The 21,117-nt window shown below is 39.7% G+C and overlaps 3 protein-coding genes across 5 annotated transcripts; 1 reads left to right on the top strand and 2 right to left on the bottom strand.

Annotated features, from left to right (window-relative positions):
* Positions 1 to 6,858: 6,858 nt before the first annotated feature.
* On the bottom strand, positions 6,859 to 8,779 carry LOC129104884 (TLR adapter interacting with SLC15A4 on the lysosome). Of its 2 annotated transcripts, none has more exons than XM_054615748.1 (2): positions 8,500 to 8,779; positions 6,859 to 8,060 (listed from the first exon to the last, which is right to left on the bottom strand). In XM_054615748.1, exon 2 carries the CDS (start codon positions 8,056 to 8,058, stop codon positions 7,117 to 7,119), a length of 942 nt encoding a protein of 313 aa, XP_054471723.1. In that variant the 5' UTR covers positions 8,059 to 8,060; positions 8,500 to 8,779; the 3' UTR covers positions 6,859 to 7,116. The 2 variants fall into 2 exon arrangements, with proteins under 2 accessions (XP_054471723.1, XP_054471722.1); XM_054615747.1 differs by having other exon boundaries at positions 8,504 to 8,776.
* Positions 8,780 to 10,413: 1,634 nt separating this feature from the next.
* On the top strand, positions 10,414 to 14,390 carry LOC129105090 (uncharacterized protein C13orf42). Of its 2 annotated transcripts, XM_054615976.1 has the most exons (3): positions 10,414 to 10,833; positions 10,914 to 11,058; positions 14,060 to 14,390. In XM_054615976.1, exons 1-3 carry the CDS (start codon positions 10,414 to 10,416, stop codon positions 14,302 to 14,304), a joined length of 810 nt encoding a protein of 269 aa, XP_054471951.1. In that variant the 3' UTR covers positions 14,305 to 14,390. The 2 variants fall into 2 exon arrangements, 1 of the variants encoding a protein (XP_054471951.1); XR_008531811.1 differs by lacking the exons at positions 10,414 to 10,833; positions 10,914 to 11,058 and adding an exon at positions 12,407 to 12,562 and having other exon boundaries at positions 14,060 to 14,102.
* Positions 14,391 to 15,360: 970 nt separating this feature from the next.
* rnaseh2b (ribonuclease H2, subunit B) lies at positions 15,361 to 19,538 on the bottom strand. Its single transcript, XM_054615649.1, is given in 12 exon segments — positions 15,361 to 15,531; positions 15,841 to 15,918; positions 16,084 to 16,129; positions 16,224 to 16,305; positions 16,550 to 16,655; positions 16,752 to 16,816; positions 16,897 to 17,010; positions 17,486 to 17,563; positions 18,060 to 18,167; positions 18,980 to 19,018; positions 19,021 to 19,047; positions 19,259 to 19,538. Coding segments are annotated over 12 exon segments (918 nt in total). The 5' UTR covers positions 19,323 to 19,538; the 3' UTR covers positions 15,361 to 15,420.
* Between the last annotated feature and the right edge of the window lie 1,579 nt (positions 19,539 to 21,117).

A 21,117-nucleotide genomic window follows, 5' to 3' on the forward strand; every position in this document is an offset into this window, starting at 1 on the left:
TGACGGAGATCACATAGCTGCAATCTACCGTGTGGACTGCTTGTGTAAGGGCTCAGACACCACATTTTTCCTGCCATCAAATCATTTATTGTAAATTATATATTGTATATATGTATATATATATATACCTTCTTCTTTTTCTTTATAATCTCATTTTAACTTGACGATCTGGCAATATTGTCCTTGTTACATTCATCCCAATAAACAATATTGAATTAAATTAAAGATGATTGATTATAGCGGCTTTAAATTAAACTTCCTAAAAACACAAAACTTGTGTACACAAAGTCAGAATTGAAGGATTAAGATAACTCATTACTGCCTTTGTCATAGTCATAAAAACAAACAGATGAACCCTCTACAACTGAATGAGGGAGTGAGCATAAGGCAGTGCAGAGGCGGGACACTGCAGTTGTAATGTCCTTGTTGTGGATAAATTGTGTGTTGAACATAAGCCACTGGGATGTGAGCTAATTACCCAAGGTTGAGTGGGACCCTGGGGGGGTGAAGGAGGGGGAGGAGGGAGAGGCTGCCAAGGTCAAACCCATGAGTGTGCATGTGCTACCGATTCCATACAGCAAGTCCCCCAGTGCCACTAGTGATGGGTTCACTTCATTCAGTCTCCTCAATACTAAAGGCCGTCTTCACTTTGGCCAAACTCACCTTTCATCGCATAATCTCACATGGTCCGTCTTACCCCAACAAGTCACAAAGGATTTACTCCATAGTCATAAAAATGAATTTAGACAAAGTGGCGATTAAAATGCAGATTGCCTCACCTGACTCCTTCCTATAAACATCCCATTTACCTCCCTTCATCCTTCTCTTGCCCTTATTTTTTCAATCTCTGCTTGCCCTTGCCGATCTATTCACATTATCCAAATTCATGTCACACGATGCAATAATGTTGCTTTTTCATATGTATAGCCATTACTGACAACATATGTAAGACACACCTGCACCAGTGTGTGTGTGTGGGGGGGGGATGCGATGTGTGGAAAGGCCACTGAGTGAAATATGAACTACTGTGGCTGCAGGGAATAATTTATGTCCCTCCTATCTCAGTCTTTATTGGTCTCACAGTGACTACAGTATGAATATTTTTGCCTCACCGCATATCGAGGACAGGGTCATGTTTGCATAAGGAAGTAAATTATGACACTAATAACAATGTCGGCGTGCCAGGAAGAGCCGTAGGAGGAGGTGAGGATGAGGGGGTGAGTGGAAAACAGGCAATGGCTAACATATGGGGGAAGTCCAAGGTGAGGGAAGACATTGGTGGGTGAAACAATTGTTTGAAATAAGAATACGGTGAAAAAATAAGTTTGACTGGTCTTTTGTCTTTGAGTGATGAAGTGCAGGTGAGAAAAACTCTCATTAAATTTGTCACTGAAGTGTCCTTCATTTCAGACTTGCGCATTTGAGCAACAACAAACACATTTCCAGACTTCTGGAAGTGACTCGTCGGCAGGCAGTGAGTCATGCTGTCTGACTTTGCTTCCGTGATACTTGTGTGATTAAAGATCCGTAAGGCCTTGAAAACGCAATGTTTTCGATCTTTTAATATGTCAACCGAAAAGTACTGAACTCTCTTCTTCGAAGTTGAAGCTATGAAATTACTCATCATCTGAAAACCTTCGAAATCTGTTTCAAACAATTCTTTTTTTGCATAATTCTACTTCACTTCATGCCTGAAGCAATATAATTTCTTCTCCTGACCGTGTCTCCTCATTTTCTTTATCTCTGTGCTCCATTTATTTTATATGATGACAGTAGATGCTAGTAACTTTGCCGATTATTACATACAAAAAGATATATACAAAAAGATATATAACTGATATTGTGACACAATAACAGGTCAGATTCAGGAAATACTAAGTAACTCTGATGAGAGGCCTGTATTTGCGTGTAACGAAGCTTCATGACGAGATATGTTGTGAGCACTGTTTGTCAAACAAAGCGCTCACAACTAATTGAGGTTTTAAAGTATGTCATATTTCACCCGCATGAATCTAATCCTACGCTCTTTTATCACAAGAAGTTTTTTCCAATCAAACTTCTTCCTTTCTACCCATTCAAGTTCATCCATTGGCCTTGCTTAACTAGATAAATTGCTTTGGCACATCATTCTGCCTCCTCTTCACAATTTACTTGTACCTGTATATTTTCCTCTCTTTTCAGTCTGTTTCTTTCTATACATGTTTGATTTTGCCAAGGCCAAGGCCTCCACTAAAGGCCAGTTGAGCTTGTTGAACTTCCTGTTTGTGTTAGACACTGTTGCTGAGCTACCTCGGCAGGCAACGTACTTGTATATATACATCTTTACAATCTATTTTATTTGCATCCGTCAATTCCGACTGTAACAGAAAGGAGACGAATAATTTCTTTGCAGGAAATAATACAGTTGAATTCATAAAATTGCTTCCCAACAGTCAAGGTTTGTCTGCCAACTGGACAGATCAGACTCTCAGGTGGCTCTGGGTTCATTGTGTGGAAAGTATGTTTGAATATTAGTTTGATACTGAAGTACAACATTAACTGAATGGATGACACCTTTAAGCCTAATGTTTTGTAGAGAAGCTCCAAGTTAAATTCTAGTTCTAAGGTCTGTATTTTTTTTGTATATATTGTGCTTATTGCAAAATAAATGTATACTTAATAAAGCTACTGAATACGGCCCTGCCAACAGTAGACGAGTACTCAAGTGTAAATATTTTGACCTCTGCTTCTCTTCAATTACCTTTTATATAAAAATGAACTTTCACTAAAACCTTTGAATTCCAGTCACTAACTTCGGTTTAAATCTCTAACAGGTGAGGGATTTATTATTTATTACTTAGTGCACACACAAAAAAAATGTGATTAATCGAAGATTGAATCCATTGGGGCACACTCACGTGCACTAACATGCACTAAAGGCACACGTGGCCGACTCAGTCATGTAAACAAAGCAAGGAGAAGCTCTGATAACAACATCTATACAGAGGGAGTGATTCATTCTCCACTCAGGTAGACATTACTCCACTATGTCTTTAAATAGCTAATAGTTGTTTGCTGTTATATTCATGTTCAGAATGGAAATACAGCAAACTTGAGCTTCTCATGGAGGTATAGAAAACTTTTCCATGACGTAGTGAACTACAGAGATTTAAATTGTGTGCATATTTCGTGGGCTTGTGCTTTAAACACCTAGACTTTGAGGTAATTTGATGTTCAGCTCTTATCTTCATGACCCTAGGAGATTTGTTTTTATTTCTTTTTTTGCGGCAAGGAAGCACAGAAAAAAAAAAGAAAAGCGCTGGTAGTATTCGTGCAATACAGAGTTCAATTAAAGGTTCATGTGATTAAAAGCAAAGAAAAACTGCAATAACACAAATTTATAGAGAGATCATTTATTGAAGGTTTATTTAGCTTTCTGCATGATTTAAAAAAAGGCTAACAAATAAGGCTGTTGCTTAACGTTAATTTTACTCACCACAATGACAATGTTGCCCATTTGATTCCTGTCTCACGCATTTAAATTGCCCGACCAACAAATCACTAAACAAGATCAGGACTGCTAATATAATGGATCTGCAGAAAATAACGCCATCAACTTTCTGTCAACATTAAAAACATTATGCTCCACAAAAAGTCCACACGTGTTGGAAGAATTCTTAAGTCATATTAATCACTGAAGCTCTTGTAACAATGACATTTGTTGCAAAATAATTTATAGTATCTAAAGGACACAGAGACAGATAAAAAACAAGAGACAATAATAAAAGAGATAAGAGATAAAAGAAAGAGTATGTCACAAACTCAAGGAAATTGGGTCAGGGCGGATAATAATCAAAACTATAATACGTTTGACAATACATACAAGTATAGTTTGGGGAAATTTCACATACATTACCCTCTTTGCAGAAGCGTATATGGCCAACAAGGTCCACAATTCAACATTGTGTTGTCATCTACAGTCACATGGATACTGTGTGCTGTGATATATAGTCATGCATTACCACATAATGTTCCCCAGCTCTTTGAGCACCAGGTCCTGCTGCCCCACAGTCTCTCAAGGTCTTTCTCTGTCTGCTCCAGCTCAGCCAAGGTCAGCTGTGTCGCCGCAGGCTCCCTGCAACCTTGAGCGGCTAACTGACCGGGAAATGTGTGTTCTCCCGTTCCACTGCCTACGTGTGTCCCAGTGTCAATCAGCCAGATACAGAGCAGGAGCTGTCATTAAATGTAGCGGCGAGCTGCCACTTGGACATTAGGTCACTCCGGTATATGTAACTTGGAAATAAAAAAACACATTTGCTCAAGGCCATCCAAGAAATAAGGAGAAAGAGCTCAGCTTCTGGACTTAATTGAATTAAGTGCCTTGACACGCCAACCTTAGTCTGAAATGCTTCAACCTGTGTGGTATATGTATGTGAGTGAGCATTTACCACAGCTATACATTCAAATCTTTATCTGCAAACTAATTCCAGAGTTCAATTTAAACCAAAAAAAAAACCATGGAAATGTATGTGTGCATGTGTGTATCCATGTCTAATCCTGTAAAGCGCTCAAAGGATCTTGGCTATCAATAGGCCTTGAAAAATATGTGATAGAAGTTTTTAAATCACCCAGTCACAAAGGAGGAAAAAAAAATAAGCAAACAGTATATTACTGTTCCAATTAACAAGGCTACATACTAAAAGCTTTTTATATAAAGGCAAGCCACAGGGTGCTGCAGAGCATTAAAGACACAATAGTGAGAGTGTATCTAGGACCTTGGCTTTGATATGAAATCTTGTGGCCTTGCCTTAACCGCCCTCCATGTTAAAAGCTCTTTGTGACAAGGAAATTACTTTATGAACCTCTGAAAGACGCTCCAACCTCCCTGTTGGTTTGTCGCTAGACCATGAGAGAAATGTGGGTTATTTTTCTTCCATTTTTTTACAGGCGCTGTAGCTTATTGTTTGTTTTATAAGTCTCTGTCCCTGCTCTCATTTCCTGGCTTCTCCTTCATTCTTTGACCTTCGTTTCACTTTTTCTTAAAAAGATAAACTATTACTAATTACAGAAAATGATCAAAGCCTCCTATTTTTGCTGTATTTGAACCCGAATAAGTAAAAACCAGTGAGTTATTTGTTAAGCTTTTGACAAGGAGAGGTAAATAATTTGTGTGATTTGGTTAAGTCGAGGTTTTGTGAATAAATGTGTGTGTGTGTGTGTGTGTGTGTGTGTGTGTGTGTGTGTGTGTGTGTGTGTGTGTGTGTGTGTGTGTGTGTGTGTGTGTGTGTGTGTGTGTGTGTGTGTGTGTGTGTGTGTGTGTGTTCGAGACTGCAGTGTGCAGCTTTACCTTCAGTCCTGTAAGCAATTCTTAACCTTTGCTTCAACAAGAGGTCTGATTTTCCTTCCTTTTACTATGGTCTGTGAAAAATCTGTTTGTTTGAATATGCTCACACTGCTGGGTTTGTCATCGTGTGAGTCATATTTATATGTTGGCGTGTTTTTGTTTAGGTCTGTAAGGATAAGGTTGCAGTAACATGTACCTGGACTGTTCAATGCGGATAGAAGCAGAAATGCCAAACATGTGTCTCTGTGGCCTTGAGACTTCATAGGGCTGCGACTGCGGCGCTCTGCTCGGTAAACACCGTTTCCTCCTGTGGCTCTCTGTTTGGACAGGAAACAAGGAAGCTGATCAAACACTGGCTCAGAAGGCCACAGCTGCACTGAGCTGGAATGGAGTCGCAGGTCTTTCAAAGCCTTTGAATAGTGGGGAACATGAAAAATAACATGTCACTTTTAGCGTGCAAATCGGTTTTCAGCCCCGCTGAGTTTCTCATCTGCGCTTATGCAATATTTTCCCAAAATAAATCATGCAGTGTAGATAACCGTATCTCAAGCTTGTATTTTGTTTACACTGCAGAGCAACCGGTATCAGAAACTGTGTTAAATTTGGTGTTACTGCCCGACTGCCTGCGTGCTACAGATTTACAACTCATAGATTAGCAGGGTGCAGATGATAGGCAGCATTAGCTGGATGGATGGATGTTGGGTGAGGGAGGGGGACAGACAGTGAAGAGGACGAATGAAAGAAATTAGAGGAGTAGGAGGTGTGTGTCAAAGTAATTTGGGTTAATAAGTTAGGTGATAATGCTTCCCCCTTGTGACCGTTTATTAAACTGCAGACTTTGCATCAACTCATTAATGATGTCTTCATCATTTGCAGCAGAGAATTGGATTAAACATAAAAGACCAACAAGTTTACTTGTGTGGAGTTTATCTTTGGTCACAACAATATATACTTATAAGCAACTGATTTAGCTGTAGCAGTCTATCTGTTAAGGTGCACAATATCAACTGTTTGCATCAGGCTTTGTTAAAATAAAAACATCACACTAAAATGGAAGTCTCTGTTTGTCTTTCGATTTTCTCTACAATCGTTCATCCGATCGACTTCACACTTGGCTTATTCGGGTATTCAAGTGCGAACTCTTTAGATCGAAAGACCATATATATTTGACGTGTTATGTACACACTATGTACTATCTATTACCTGTAGCACCTCCTAACGGCATTCTGGGTACAGCTCGCTCTCGGTTGCTAGCGACAGTACTTTTAAGTACAGTTGAAGAAAGCATGATTTTTTGTCCCCTGAAATAAACAATGATGGATTAAACTGTTAAATATTATTTTGAATTTGTCTCCTAAATGACAGAAAACCATGTTCTTCTGCACTTCACCAGAGAGAAACATTTACGTCAGATGAAGAAACAATAAACAGACAAACAAAGTATTAATCATTACTCAGAGAAGTGGGCCAGCAGTACAAGAAGTAGGAAAATGATGTTGTTGATGATGTGTTGTTCTGTTATAAATTAAGACGGGGGAAAGGGAAAGATCACTTTCAATTTTCAGTTCCTGTTTTTATTGTCCTTTTAGAGAGGAAAAACTGCACAACAATAGCTCACTACATGAACATCCACCTTTTGATATAATTATAAATTCAGGATTTGCATTGAACACCATCCTCATCATCATGAAAATGAACAAATTAATACAGTTATCAGTTTTGTTTTATTTTAATGGTGATAAAACTAGATTGAAAGGGAGAATTTATTCGGCGAGTTCCGTGATACTGGGGTATCAAGGAACTTTATTCTCTGTGAGTTGCTCCCTGGATGCCTCATTTGAAATCTGCAGGAAGGGAGTGCTGATCTCACTTGACTGCATGTCACCAGCCACCCGCAGGAGGCAGCTGAGGACCATGTCCTTGGCCAGGCCGGCCTCCAGGTTCCCTTCTCGAGTCAGCTGCAAAGTGATCTGGTCTAGGCTGGTCAGGACCAGCTCTGAGCCCAGCAGAGGGCAAATGGGACCAGTGTCAGAATCCGTGCCAGGGGCCCCTTCTCTGGCCATGTTCTCCATCATGTACTGCTGGTACAAATCCATCAGTTTCTGCTCCAGGTAGTGATTTAGAAGAGAGTTGGAGAACGGACCTTCATGGCCCTGGAACAAAAAGCTCCGATCACGGGCGCTCCCCAGTCTCCAGCGATTTGAACCCCCCCTTGGTGGATGCAGGAGTCCACCCTGAGATGTCTTTCCTGGGGGAGAATCCTCCACGGCCGGGGGGACATCACAGGACTGGAGGAAAGGGCCAACAGCCTTGGCGTCGGTACAGAGCCGGAGCTCTCCGTCATTGGTCGAGAGTGGCAGCACCTGGTCACCTCCAATGTGGAGGTCGCTGTAATTTTGGCAGATGCTCTGACAGAAGGAGGGAACCAGGAAAGGGGCATCGCCAACTGAGCGAGCCTGAGCCGGGATCTCCATCTGCGGAGAGATCTGTCTGCTGTCCAAGGACTGCAGCGGAGAAATGTACAACTCCACCGAGTCACTCCTGTTGTCCGTACAACCTGTCTGCTCGGGGGAAATATGATGAAGGACTCGAGTGTGTCTGATGGAGCCTGGCACCAGGGTAGCAGCTGCTCCCGGCAGCCCAAAAGCACTCTGGGGAGCTTTGTGAGGAAGTGGGGAATCCAGCTCCTCCAATGCGCCATAGGTCATACTCAACAATCTGCCTTCACAAAGCATGGCTGCAATGAAGAGCACATTCACAGAAGCTGTTAGCTGAGTTATTAAAACACACCACATGTCAGTCAGTATTCAACTGGTGATAAGATGCGACTATCAACATAGATTTATCTATTCATGTAATGTTTATTTTCATATTGACATGGACTAATGCCATATACTGTGCCACACAGCATTTACAGCTAGTTTGCAATACAAATACAAAAAAAACTCAAAAAAGGGTTCATATTAAACAGTACAAAACACAATGATACAATCAAATAACAAAACGTGATGACAAACACCGGATCATTCATGAATGACACCTCTTTAAGGAGGTTACCACTTTGATCCCCAAAACAGAAAAACACATCTGTCCAAAAGAGGATTTCAGGAAAAGACACCTTATCTCATATAACAATCAAAAGATTTATCATATTCCTCTGAAACAAACAATCTTACCTACCTTAAACCAGAATCACAGTCTCTCAGTCAGTCTCCCTCCAGAGTCTTTATCACATTAGAGAAAAGCACTTCTTATAAACATGCCATTTTCAATCGAGACACCCTAACAAATGTGCAGACTGTATTCCATCCAAGATCTGCATGAATAAGAGTGCAATTTTTATTTTATGTGAGGGTTGTTTTCATACCACCCAAAGAGGAAGTGGGAGTGATATTTTCTCTGTCTTCCCATTTCTGCAAATTTATTGTTGCAGCTGGATTAATCATGAATATATTCCAACTCATCATTTTGCCCATTAATAACTTATTTTCATAGGATCACTACCGACAGGCTGAGCATATCATCATTTAGTTTAATGAATCTATTTTACCTCTATTCTACCTCTGCATTTGTATTTTCTCTTGCAAATGAAGTGAAATGACAGATGTTGTATTCTTCTGAAAGAAGCATACGCTGTAAAAAGAAACCGCAGAGGTTTTGTTTCTTTGTAAGAGACACAGGTGTGTACAGTGGAAAGCAGAAAAGAAATTTTTAGGATCACAATTAACTGATTCCTGTTTTCGTTTTCTGATAAGTCACAACCACAAATTCTGAGTTACCTCTCAGTGAGGACATGCAGCTTTTAGCCAAATAACTGCTTTTTGGAGCTCCTAGCTTTACTCCTCAGCTGCCAAAAGCAGAAGTGCGACCTCGCGATCGGTTATGTAACCACAAATCATCAGTTCCTCCTTGAAACCGTGCCTACTCTTGATTTTTGAATTTATTTGACTGTGTAGAAATGGGGGTCCGGGGGGGAGAAAGAGAGAGGGGTGTGACATGCAATGAAGGCAGAAATAAAACCCTTGGACATTGTGGTTTTATGGCATGTGCTTTTACCACTCAGATGATAAAATAATCCCTACTTTCTCTTTTCTACTGCCAGATTGAATAAATGCTGTAAATTTGCTTTAGACCTTGGAATGAAACTAAACTTCACCGTTTGTCAAATAGTTTTTTTAGTTTTTTTATTTGCGCACCTCTGTGTGAAGCTTTTGTATGAATCTTATATCTGGTGAAAGTGGTAGAAACTTTCAGACTCTATTCATGGCTGCAGATTTTTTCCAAAATGAAAGTACCTTGTCTGTATATGAATCGCTTCAGTTCAGACTCTTGTATTCAGACTTCCTCTGCTTGCGGCAGGGAAGCCCAACAATAGAAGCACATGAAACATGAGAGAACATGTTTTATTATTAATCAGGTGAGGAAACTTAGACATAAGTCAACATCATACGACTTGGAGTTTGTTACAATAACCCCAGTCATTCATGCAACGGGATTATTTATTTTGATTTTTAGAACCTTTTCATATAAACCCCGGAAATTTGAACACTTTATCCCACCTGCAGTTTAACCTCTCATATATGTTCTTTTCTAAGGTTCTGCTGTTTTGTTGAACACATTGTTTATTAAGAGGTAGATTCACAGTCACAAGCAGGGAATCTACAGGCCCAGAGTCTGTTGGATTGCTGGCTGTTGTTATTTTGGCCACTAAGTCTCGTATGAGTCAGGATATCTGACACAGGCCTGCTGCTCGGTAGAAATGGTAGCACAAAGTGTCATGTTACCGACCCGTTGCCACAGCGATGTTGCTGAGCAACATCCGATAACAGAAGAGACACGCTGAGATCAGACTCATATGAAGAGACTCAGACCTGCTTTTGCTTTTGTGTGACGAGAGCAGCCATTTTTTGCGCAATTTCAGCACCCTGGACAGCGACGGGTCACAGTGAACAGCTCCTGTCGGGTTAAAAGGCGTTTCTGTTTGTTTGTTTTGAGACGTATTGGTCTGCTTAAAGAGACGGATATGGATAGAAGCTTCACAAACTCTAAGGAAGTTAAGTCTGTAAGCCTGAAAGACTCCATTTAGAGGAATGTTCAAGAAGATCAATAATGTGTTCCGTCCCAACCATCCCGGACACAGAGGGCAGGATGGTGGTGGTGGTGTTGAATTACGGTCCAAGCAGGACTACCACAACGCCTGCACCATCAGGCTGGTCCGCAGCACCTCCATGCTCGTGGTGGGTGAGAAAACTCACACAGCCGTGGGCTCAACTTTAAAACGGAGCAAAAGCACAGTAAGCATCGAGTCGACCTTGTACTATTATCAGAGACAAGAGGACAGGATATGGCTATACTCTCAGAATCAGAACTGCCTGGAGTACCTTGAAGCACTCGTGGCTCTGAGACGTCAATACACAAAGAGTGTGAGTGACTTGAAAAGTCACGACACCAAGGCCACAGTGTCTTCCAAGAAGAAGCCTGCACCTCCGCCACCTACAAAGGAAGAGCCGGTAAGATTAAATCATCTATCTCAGAGCAAGTGGCAGGCAATATCAGAGAAAAATGTTCTCCCGTTTTTTTCTAAGCGCAGATATCAAGAGCCAAACCCTCTGCACCTCCAGTCCCCAGCGAGGAGGACACTCTGCAGTTCTTTGATGCGGTCATCGCAGGCTGTGACAGCGAACCTCTGCGCAAACCGTACATGGATGATGGACATGCAGACGTGGACTTCATAGGTGGGTTTAAAATCCCTCTCTGTAACTGAAATGATGCTGGCATTCAGGACCTCCAAGCCTTAAACTACTTAATATAGATATGACGTTGTAAACTGGCTTTACTTTAGGGGAAGACAACGATGGAACTCAACTAAGTAGATTTACTCAAGTACTGTAAGATTTGATATACAAAATACAAGATGATTTTTATAAATATGATGTTTTGCTTTACATACAACATCCCAACAGTATGTACAGTAGTTCAATTAGTTAAATGGTGACAGCTGCGTTAGTGTATGTACATTAATAATATCAAACAATTATATAATATATATACAACTATAATAGTTACAAAGGCTGTTCAATTTTGGGCTGTTGCTTAAGATACTTTTGTGTACATTTTGCTGATACTATTTACCTACTTTTACTTATGTTAGAGATATGAATATTTCTTCCACCATTAGAGATTAGAGATGATCGGTAATTGCAGTTTTACTGAAGTAGTGAAATTAATTATATACAATTGATGCTCTTTCATTTTACTTGGGTATTTCTATTGTATCCTATTAGGCCTCTGCATACATTTACATACAGAACAAACTACCCTGCAATGTAGCAACTATATATACATACAGTGGGTACGGAAAGTATTCAGACCCCTTTAAATTTTTCACTCTTTGTTTCATTGCAGCCATTTGCTAAAATCGAAAAAGTTCATTTTTTTTTTCGCATTAATGTACACTCAGCAACCCATCTTGACAGAAAAAAACAGAAATGTAGAAATTTTTGCAAATTTATTAAAAAAGAAAAACTGAAATATCACATGGTCATAAGTATTCAGACCCTTTGCTGTGACACTCATATTTAACTCACATGCTGTCCATTTCTTCTGATCCTCCTTGAGATGGTTCTACTCCTTCATTGGAGTCCAGCTGTGTTTAATTAAACTGATTGGACTTGATTAGGAAAGGCACACACCTGTCTATATAAGACCTTACAGCTCACAGTGCATGTCAGAACAAATGAGAATCATGAGGTCGAAGGAACTGCCCAAGGAGCTCAGAGACAGAATTGTGGCAAGGCACAGATCTGGCCAAGGTTACAAAAGAATTTCTGCAGCACTCAAGGTTCCTAAGAGCACAGTGGCCTCCATAATCCTTAAATGGAAGAAGTATGGGATGACCAGAACAGGACGACTGGTTGCAATTGAAGGAAAGATGAATGCGGCCAAGTACAGAGATATCCTGGAAGAAAACCTCCTCCAGAGTGCTCAGGACCTCAGACTGGGCCGAAGGTTCACCTTCCAACAAGACAATGACCCGAAGCACACAGCTAAAATAACAAAGGAGTGGCTTCGGAACAAGTCTGTGACCATTCTTGACTGGCCCAGCCAGAGCCCTGACCTAAACCCAATTGAGCATCTCTGGAGAGACCTGAAAATGGCTGTCCACCAACGTTCACCATCCAACCTGACAGAACTGGAGAGGATCTGCAAGGAAGAATGGCAGAGGATCCCCAAATCCAGGTGTGAGAAACTTGTTGCATCATTCCCAAGAAGACTCATGGCTGTACTAGCTCAAAAGGGTGCTTCTACTCAATACTGAGCAAAGGGTCTGAATACTTATGACCATGTGATATTTCAGTTTTTCTTTTTTAATAAATTTGCAAAAATTTCTACATTTCTGTTTTTTTCTGTCAAGATGGGTTGCTGAGTGTACATTAATGCAAAAAAATGAACTTTTTCGATTTTAGCAAATGGCTGGAATGAAACAAAGAGTGAAAAATTTAAATGGGTCTGAATACTTTCCGTACCCACTGTATATAAATAGCTATTATTTTACATGCATATATATATATATATATATATATATATATATATATATATATATATATATAAAATCATGAGGCGGTTGTTTTAAGATAATCCACAGACCTTGTTGTGAGCAGTTTGATATAGGAGCTATTGTCTTTCTACAGTGCAGCAGGAAGCGTGCAAGACGAGAGGTTCATGCTTGTGACAGCACAAGATGTAAACATTAATCGTGTCCTCTTTGGCTGAGCTGTAATGTTAGCTAGTTCAGTGGTGTTAGGTAAGCTAGCACTATTAAGTATAGATGCACGCTTACTCACAACAAGGTCTTCAGATTGTCTTGAGTAACCAGGTCATGATTTCTGGAAAGAGACATTGCTTAGCACCACAAGCCGAGTGTCATGTAGTTCAATTATATTAAAGGGACCGCAGACATCCCCAAAACTAGGGAACTCACACCAAAAACAATCTAGATTAATAAATAGCTCAACGGGTATGAGAAAATGTTTTATTATTTTGGGGTGAAGTGTCAGATATTAAGATTGCTGAGGTCAGAGATGGACATTTATTCAAGTACTGAGCTTAAGGCCCCTACACACATCCATGGTACTCCCACGTAGGTGTTTATTCTATTTACCTACTCACTTAAATACTGTGTTGTGTATTAACTTATTCATCTCAAAAACCCGCAACATTTGAATGTTAAATGTTGTGCATTTGCCTCTCATTTGAATGTTTTCAGGTGTTTTCAGGTGTTTTAGTAGTTAATTTCTAGATTTCAGTTTTACATGTTAAGTTCAGGTGATATTTGATAGAGCGATATTTTAGGCTAAACAGTGGTCCTATGAATAGTTGTGTTTGTAACAGTATAGTAGGTGTAAAATGTCCAGTCAGCGTGCATCATAGAGCTGAACGGGCACACTTGAATTGAATGTGGCCATTATAAGTGCTATTGACACCTAAGCTTTTCCTGCTATATGTCAAAATTGATGTTGTGTTATTCTTCTTCCACCACTTGTTCCACTGTTAAAGGTCAAGTGTGGTTAAGAATTGGGACATCATTAGTAAGATACTCATTTATACATTGCCCCAGGTCTACTTAATCTCATTCAAATGGTCGCTTCTTAGTTAAAAATGGTTCCAGGTCTTAAGGTCCAGGATTGAAAGCTCCTGGTCTGAAAGTAACTTCCTTTGCGCTCTTCTTTCTCCCAGTGGCCTCCAGCTCAGCCGAACACGACCTCCACTCCAACTGGGTCTTGCGGGTTCCTCGGGTCGCAGATGACTCCAAGCAGAAAGCAGTTCAGGATTGTGCCAATGAACGCGCCCCAAAGAAGAAGAACCAGAGCGGGTCCACGAGCAGCAGACTGCGGCTGCAGAGGAACCCGATCCATCTGCCCAAAGTGGTGGAGAGTGCATTCCAGACACTGCGCTTCAAGCCCAAATTAAAAAAGCAATGAAGCTTGAAAGACATTTGAAACCACCAGCACTGCCACGCTGTTGACGTAGAGCTCAACCTAGTTTGTATGATCTGCTAAAACTCCATCCAGACAATTAATACTAACATAAAATATTTAAAAGGAATTTTAATAAAGCTTTAAAAAAAAATCTGTCCAGCTGATGACTTCATATTTTGACTTGTCATAGTTGGATATCCACGGTGTTACTAATAACATGAACAATGTCTCTGTTCTATAGTAAGCCAAGACAATGTTTTTTCTGCTGTGACGTATCAAAATGTCTTCAGTGAAAAAGGCCTGTCTAGTATAATTTGTTTCAGGGTTTTTCTAAATCGTTGATCAATATATCCGGTTATTATATATCAGTTGGATGTCACTTAAAATAAGAGACTATTACATGGATGGTCTTTTACAGAACCTTGGGTTAGCTGAAGTGGTGGAAAAAGTATTCAGGCAGTTAATTCAAGTTAAACTAGAAAGTCCTCAATAAAAAATTGACACAAGTACATAAGTATTATTGGAAAATGTGTCAAAAGTATAAAAAGAAAAAATACTTATTATGCAGAATGGCTCCTTTCAGAATGTTATATTAATAGATTATCCTGGTTTAATCACTAACAAATACTCAAATACAAAGAGCATTTGAATCTTGTAGTTTGTCAAAGTGGAAACAAGTTGAGATATTGTATATACTATTTTGTCGATAAATAGTACTGCATCAAGTGTATCATGTTTTTTTAGTAAAAACATATTCTCAAAAGAAACTAGTTTCATAGTTGTCAAAAAAATGTAGTATGTGTAAAATATAGACAAAGGTAGACAATATTTATAAGTGTAAAGTGAAATATAAATATAAATACTTTGGTACTTAAATTCACCTTATATTCCACCACTGGTAAGGCTGCCCTTAAAGCCATATTTTAGAGTGCTCATACTTTGCAACATACAAAAATATGTGGTTAAAATTAAAAATGCTTAATTAATTGCCATTATTCCTTTCCCTTCTTATTTTAATCTCATTCAAGCCCATAATATAAAATGAAAATCATATGTAAAATACATTTTCTTTTCTTTATTACAAATGTTTCATATACAAAACCAGAAACTATACAACATTCATTTATTTTCTGCTTTGGCCTTGGGGCTGAAGAAGGATGATATTGTTTTCATGCCAGACTTGTCCACCTTAGACAGAGATTTCTGAGCCGCTGTCATCTTCTTGGGTGGCTGGAATACGGGAGAAAAAAAAAAAAATCAATATAACTCAGGGAATTCATTACATATCATGAACTTAATTTCTAGCTGAGAAAATACATTGTTTCAAGAGATAATCTCCTTTGACCACTATATGTATGCTACAGATAAAGCTTACAGAAAGCGTAGAGCAAACAAGAGCTACACTGACAATCACACAAGGTCTTCAAAAAAAAAGAAATTCCAGAGATGAAAGCAAAGAAATGACCATAAGGCATTATGATGTCATCAAAGCAAATAATTGTTCAGTCTATTCATGCAGACTGCTCTGTATAAACTCACTTTCCGCGCAAAGTCTGCACTGTTGAATTTGGTATAGTCCTCTCCGGCCTCCACTGGTTTTTCTGAAAGTTTCCGCTTCTGCATAACGAGGAAGTAAGACAAGCTTTTCATGACAAAGAGCAACAAAGATTTTTTTACCATAGAAAGTCTACAGAAAACATGCACGTCGGTTTTGACCGCATGCCGAAAGGGAAGAGAATATGCTATACTGACTTCCCACGTCTGAGAGAGACGGGAACAAACCTTGGAAGGAGGTTCTGTCTCCTTTGGGCTTGTGAGCTCTGGTAACCTGTGGGAGTAAAATAAGAAGAGGCATGCTTGATCTTCTTTACCTTAACACTAATAATTTTCATAACTTACAAGTGTTGGAAGTCGGAACTTACTGCAAGTGTTTGAGGAGGGCGTTGCTCAGGTCTTCGCTGAGGTACTCTGATATCAGGCCATGAGCGTAGCGTAGGCAGTCCTCTGTATCACAAAGAATGGCCAGAGTGCCAGTTATTAGCCATGTAATCATACTTTAAATTCGGTATTGTTTGAGGTCGAGAAAATGTTTTTTTAGGAGTATAATCTATAGATGTAAACGGTGCAATATTACTGCCATCTATTGGTCAACCTCCCAAACAACATCATAGGAGGGTGAGACTGGAATATCACACAGTAATAAGATGGGACTTAAAAAGTCAAGTGTTCTGTAGTTGAAGCGACGTACCGTCATGGTAGTCCGACTCGGACTTCGCTATGACAAACACTGAGGATTTGACACCTTCTCCCACAGAGATATTTCTCGCCTTGAGCACACTAGCTGTCCTCTCCACCTACACAAACAAGTAAAACAAAATTATGCAATTCCACTGTGTAAATCAAACTGTTGAAATTCATATAAAATATGGGCGATGAGCTCTTCAGTATACCTTTTTCTTCAACCAATTCATCGTCTTCTCTTGACTGTATCGATGGAACGTCAGTTTTCCCACCTCTGGAAGTATGAAACACAGCATTTTAACAATGCAATCAGCATAATAGTTGAGCGAAGTTAGCTTAAAAAATAAACTTCACCTTTTTCCTCGGCAATTTGGTGCAGGGAGGCCAGGGAACGTGTGCAGCTCAGCAGCCTTGAGCATGCTGGGAATTCCTCATCCATAACAACTTGATCCACAGGCTGGAACTTCCCTGAGTAGCAAGTGACATTAAAAAAGATAAAACAGATGTTCGTCTTTCATATGAGAGGTGTACGTTCGAAAATGGAAAAGATTAAATTGAAGTCCTATTAACTGTCATTCTTATACTGCTAAGGTTATATCAGAGGCACTATATTGCTGCTCTAACTCTATTATTATGATACAATGGCCACAACTCGTCAAATATTCCGGTACAGTAAATAAGCTCATTTGGTATCAGACCTAAATTACTCTTCACCCTCCTAGAGTTAATTGAGATGAATTCATTATCATGGCTGAGGCCAAACATATAATTAGTTTACTATATATTTAGAAATGATAGTATTTAAAGTAAGTTAGATATGAAGTTTAAAAAGAAACTGTAAATCAGACTTCATTGGGCAGAACAGGACTGCATTACACCATAATGATCATCAAAACATCATTGAAACAACAGCTGTGAGATTAATGCATATTTCAGTTTCTTACCTCTTTGCCAGATTTGATCAAATAGGGCATAATCATATAAAGAGGATCCATTGGTGTTACAAAGAGAAGTCTCCCATCTGTTTAAATAAAAGAGGCAACTGTGAGGAAGACACGTACCCCTTATTAAGGTCAAATCCTGAACCCAGACCACAGTAAATATTACTGAATAAAAGTGCAGAAACATCTAAATATTTTGATGCATAAAGTTATCACCACTAACTTTAAGACAAACAGCTTAAACTTTCAATCAACAGTTCATACAGTCACAAAGTCTGTTCATATTCAGAGTGCACACAAGATTGCATTATGTGAGCCTGGTTAGGTTCTTGTCATAATACATGGACACTATTCATCTGGACATGTTAAATATTTGTTTCAATTTTTATGACCAGTGCACCTTTGGTTTCTGCATTGATGATTTGGCTTCTTTGGAGCTCTGTTGGTTTATCCTAGCTGCTAAGAGTTGATTGTAAAAACTCTTTTACAGCTGAGAATTACTGCTTATGGGGACTAAAAGTAATTTTTGTAATTATTTGCTTCAGAGAGTTCACTGTAATGAGGAATGAGACCAACCTCTCTGTACAGTCTGGCCAACAAACCACGAGTGGAAATCTTCGTCAAATGCTTTGACCTCAAACAGCTGTGCGTCACCACTGCTCAGCATATACAGCGATGCTGCATCTGCAGGATAAAAAAAAAGAAGAGGAATTGTGTTATTTTCACAACAACATCTGCAATTGCAGTTCACAAGACGTAGAAATGGACCGCTGGGAAATCTCAAAGGCTGGTCTATTTTATGTGTTTTTTATTCTTTACACATCTCCGTGTTTGGCTTTTATCACATTCTGAAATGTTAATACAGGCTTGTTAGGTCTGCAACTAACTGAAAACAAGTTGTGTTTGCAGTACCAGTCAAAAGTTTGGACACACTTTCTCATTCATACTTTGAAGAATCTAAAATATAAAACATATTCTAGTTTGTTGAGCATTTGTTTGTTTACCACATAATTCCATATGTGTTCCATATGTCTTCAATATTAATCTACAATGTAGAAAAAAATAATAATAATAATAAAATAAAGAAAGAAAAACCATTGAATGAGAAGGTGGGTCCAGACTTTTGACTGGTACTGTACATTCAGTGCTACTGTGTATCATTGGGGTATAACAAATGCAAATGCAATTCCCTCCTCATAAAACATTTTCAAGAAAAAAAAAAACAACTCTTAAGAGGAACAGCTCCATAGCACTACTAGAGGTCCACAGGGATCATTCAATATCATCAGTACTTTTGTAATTAATATTATTTCAGTGCCTCAGATGTAAATATTTGCTGATTTACATAATATTCTATTACAGTGAACTTTATAGATTTAGGTTTTTAAGTAATAATTGGACAAAAAAAAAAGCAATTTAAGTTCTATGGAAAGTTGAAATGAAATGTGTCATTATCTTCTGACAATAAAGAAAAAGAAAAAAAGAAAAAGATGAACCTGTGGAAGGATTCCTCAGTCTCACAAACGCTGGGTCCTGTCGGGTTTCTGCGTGTCGATGGCAGAGTCTGCGGACACCAGAGCACAAGTTAAGATGGAGCACACTCATGGACAGCATCGCTGTTTACCTGTGGGATCAGTCTGTCTGACCGCATGTCAGTCTGAGAACTGACCTGCAAAGTTAACACAAATTGACCCAGTGACGTCATGATTAAAACTAGCGTAGCGGTAAATAGCAAGCTAGCGTTAGCTCAGCCTGAGTCCCGTCTCTTCACCTACCAGCAGCGATGACGACCCAGCTGTCATTATCAACATTTGGCGCTCGCTTCTTTTTAGGAGCCATGTTGTTGTTGGTATTAGCTTAAATTGGTTGGTTTCTGTTGAAGTGATTTGCTATTGCTGTAAAATGAATGTGTGTTTAGGCTGTAGACAAGTGTCGGCCTACTGGATTTGAAGGCTATTGTTGTTTTTGCCCGACGACACGCGTTCAGAAAAGGCGCCTCTCTGTGTCTGCGCTCGTCACACAGGAGAAAACAACACTTTCCTCATTACGCCGTCGGCTCATTTTCCTCATTATTATTTAAAACGAGGAGTACTTAACACGTTTTTGAAAACAAATAAATATTTCCGAAATGAAATAAGCTCAGAAGGAGACTAAAAGCACACTGTTATAATCGTTTTATTCACCCGGTTCCCCCTCGTTTTTAATTCATTGGAACATTCCCTGGTGACGTCATATCAAGATGCAGTTTCTAAGTATGGCCGCTAGAGGCCGCTCAAGAATCGTGCTTAAAATCACATGGTGACATCTGAGGTTTGCCCTACACAATTTTGCCTCCTAGTCACTAAGCTGATATTTCAGAAATTATTGTTTGCTTCCACAAAGAGCCAAAAGGTCTGTGCTCCCAGGTGCAGGTTGTTTTGTGACCGGTTGTCCTTTGGCACACTGGCTCACAGCAGATTGGGGTATCCATCTGTCCCTTAGTAAGAGGAGGGCATCTCTCACACTCTCTCTCAGGATATGGCACTGTGTCCCAGTCGGTTTTCAGTGAGTCACTTGTTTTTTTGTTTTGCTTTTTCACCCACTTGCACTGTTTATGTGCATGCTCAAATGAGGATGTGTAGGATGCTTGTGTGTGTTTTCACCTCCATTAGATGACTAGCTGTGTCATCAATTTGTTAAACTGTTTGGGGGTCCCTCTGATATCTTTTTATAGCTTTTTTTGACCTCTCGGTTTCCCTCCCACCTAAAGACACCCACAGCACAACCCAATAACAACTTTTTAATCAGCTTGATTTAGTAATGAAGAGGTAAGTGTGTTGGGTGACTGAGCTTTTAAAAATCACGATTCACCAATACAGCGTCCTTGTGAGGAGCAGCATGATGTAGAGAAAATGTAGAGCGTACGCAGGGTGATTTATGAGTTCATGTTTTTCTGCCTATCAAATTTTCATGTCACCCTTTTTCCTGCCTTTCAGTCTTTTTTCACTTTATTTACTTTTTCTCGTCCCATTTGAAAATGTTGCCTTGCAGGCCCATATGCCCAGATTGGACCAACACATGGTCTAGTCTAAACCCATTTTAACACTGTCTCCTCCTTAAAATCAGTTAGATTTACGTTGCTGTACTCTGTGGCAAAGAGAGCGTGGGTGAGATATTGTCTGTGAATTACTTGTTTTATGGGTCCCGGGGGTATCATACACAACTGTCTGTGCGGCTAAACAGAATATTCCATGAAAGCTCTCTTTCTTTTTGGGCTGCTTGAGGGAACGTCTGTGTTTCTGACTGCCAGGGAGAACAACAGCGGCCTTTCTGATACGCTGGACAACAGACAGCCCCAGAGAGCCGAGTCCTCTGTCACCAGCATGCAGACGAGAACAAAGTGGGTCTAAATTTAGGCCCCGATATGGCTTGGTAGAACCCAGAGTCCTAGACCTCTCCATCTTCCATCTTCAGACATCATACATCCAACAAAAAGAAGCCATGCCAGTCCTGCCATCTCCCCCTCGAGCTCTGCTTCCTTCTTCACTATGTTATTAACAATTTGAGCTTGCTATTTGTCGTTGGAAATAAGATAGTTCCAATAAACTTCTCCGTGGAGGTAGGAGTTTATTGCAGCCAGCAGGCGGTAGACGGT

The sequence above is a fragment of the Anoplopoma fimbria genome, chromosome 16 (assembly GCF_027596085.1).
Source record: "Anoplopoma fimbria isolate UVic2021 breed Golden Eagle Sablefish chromosome 16, Afim_UVic_2022, whole genome shotgun sequence".
Lineage (NCBI taxonomy): Eukaryota > Metazoa > Chordata > Actinopteri > Perciformes > Anoplopomatidae > Anoplopoma > Anoplopoma fimbria.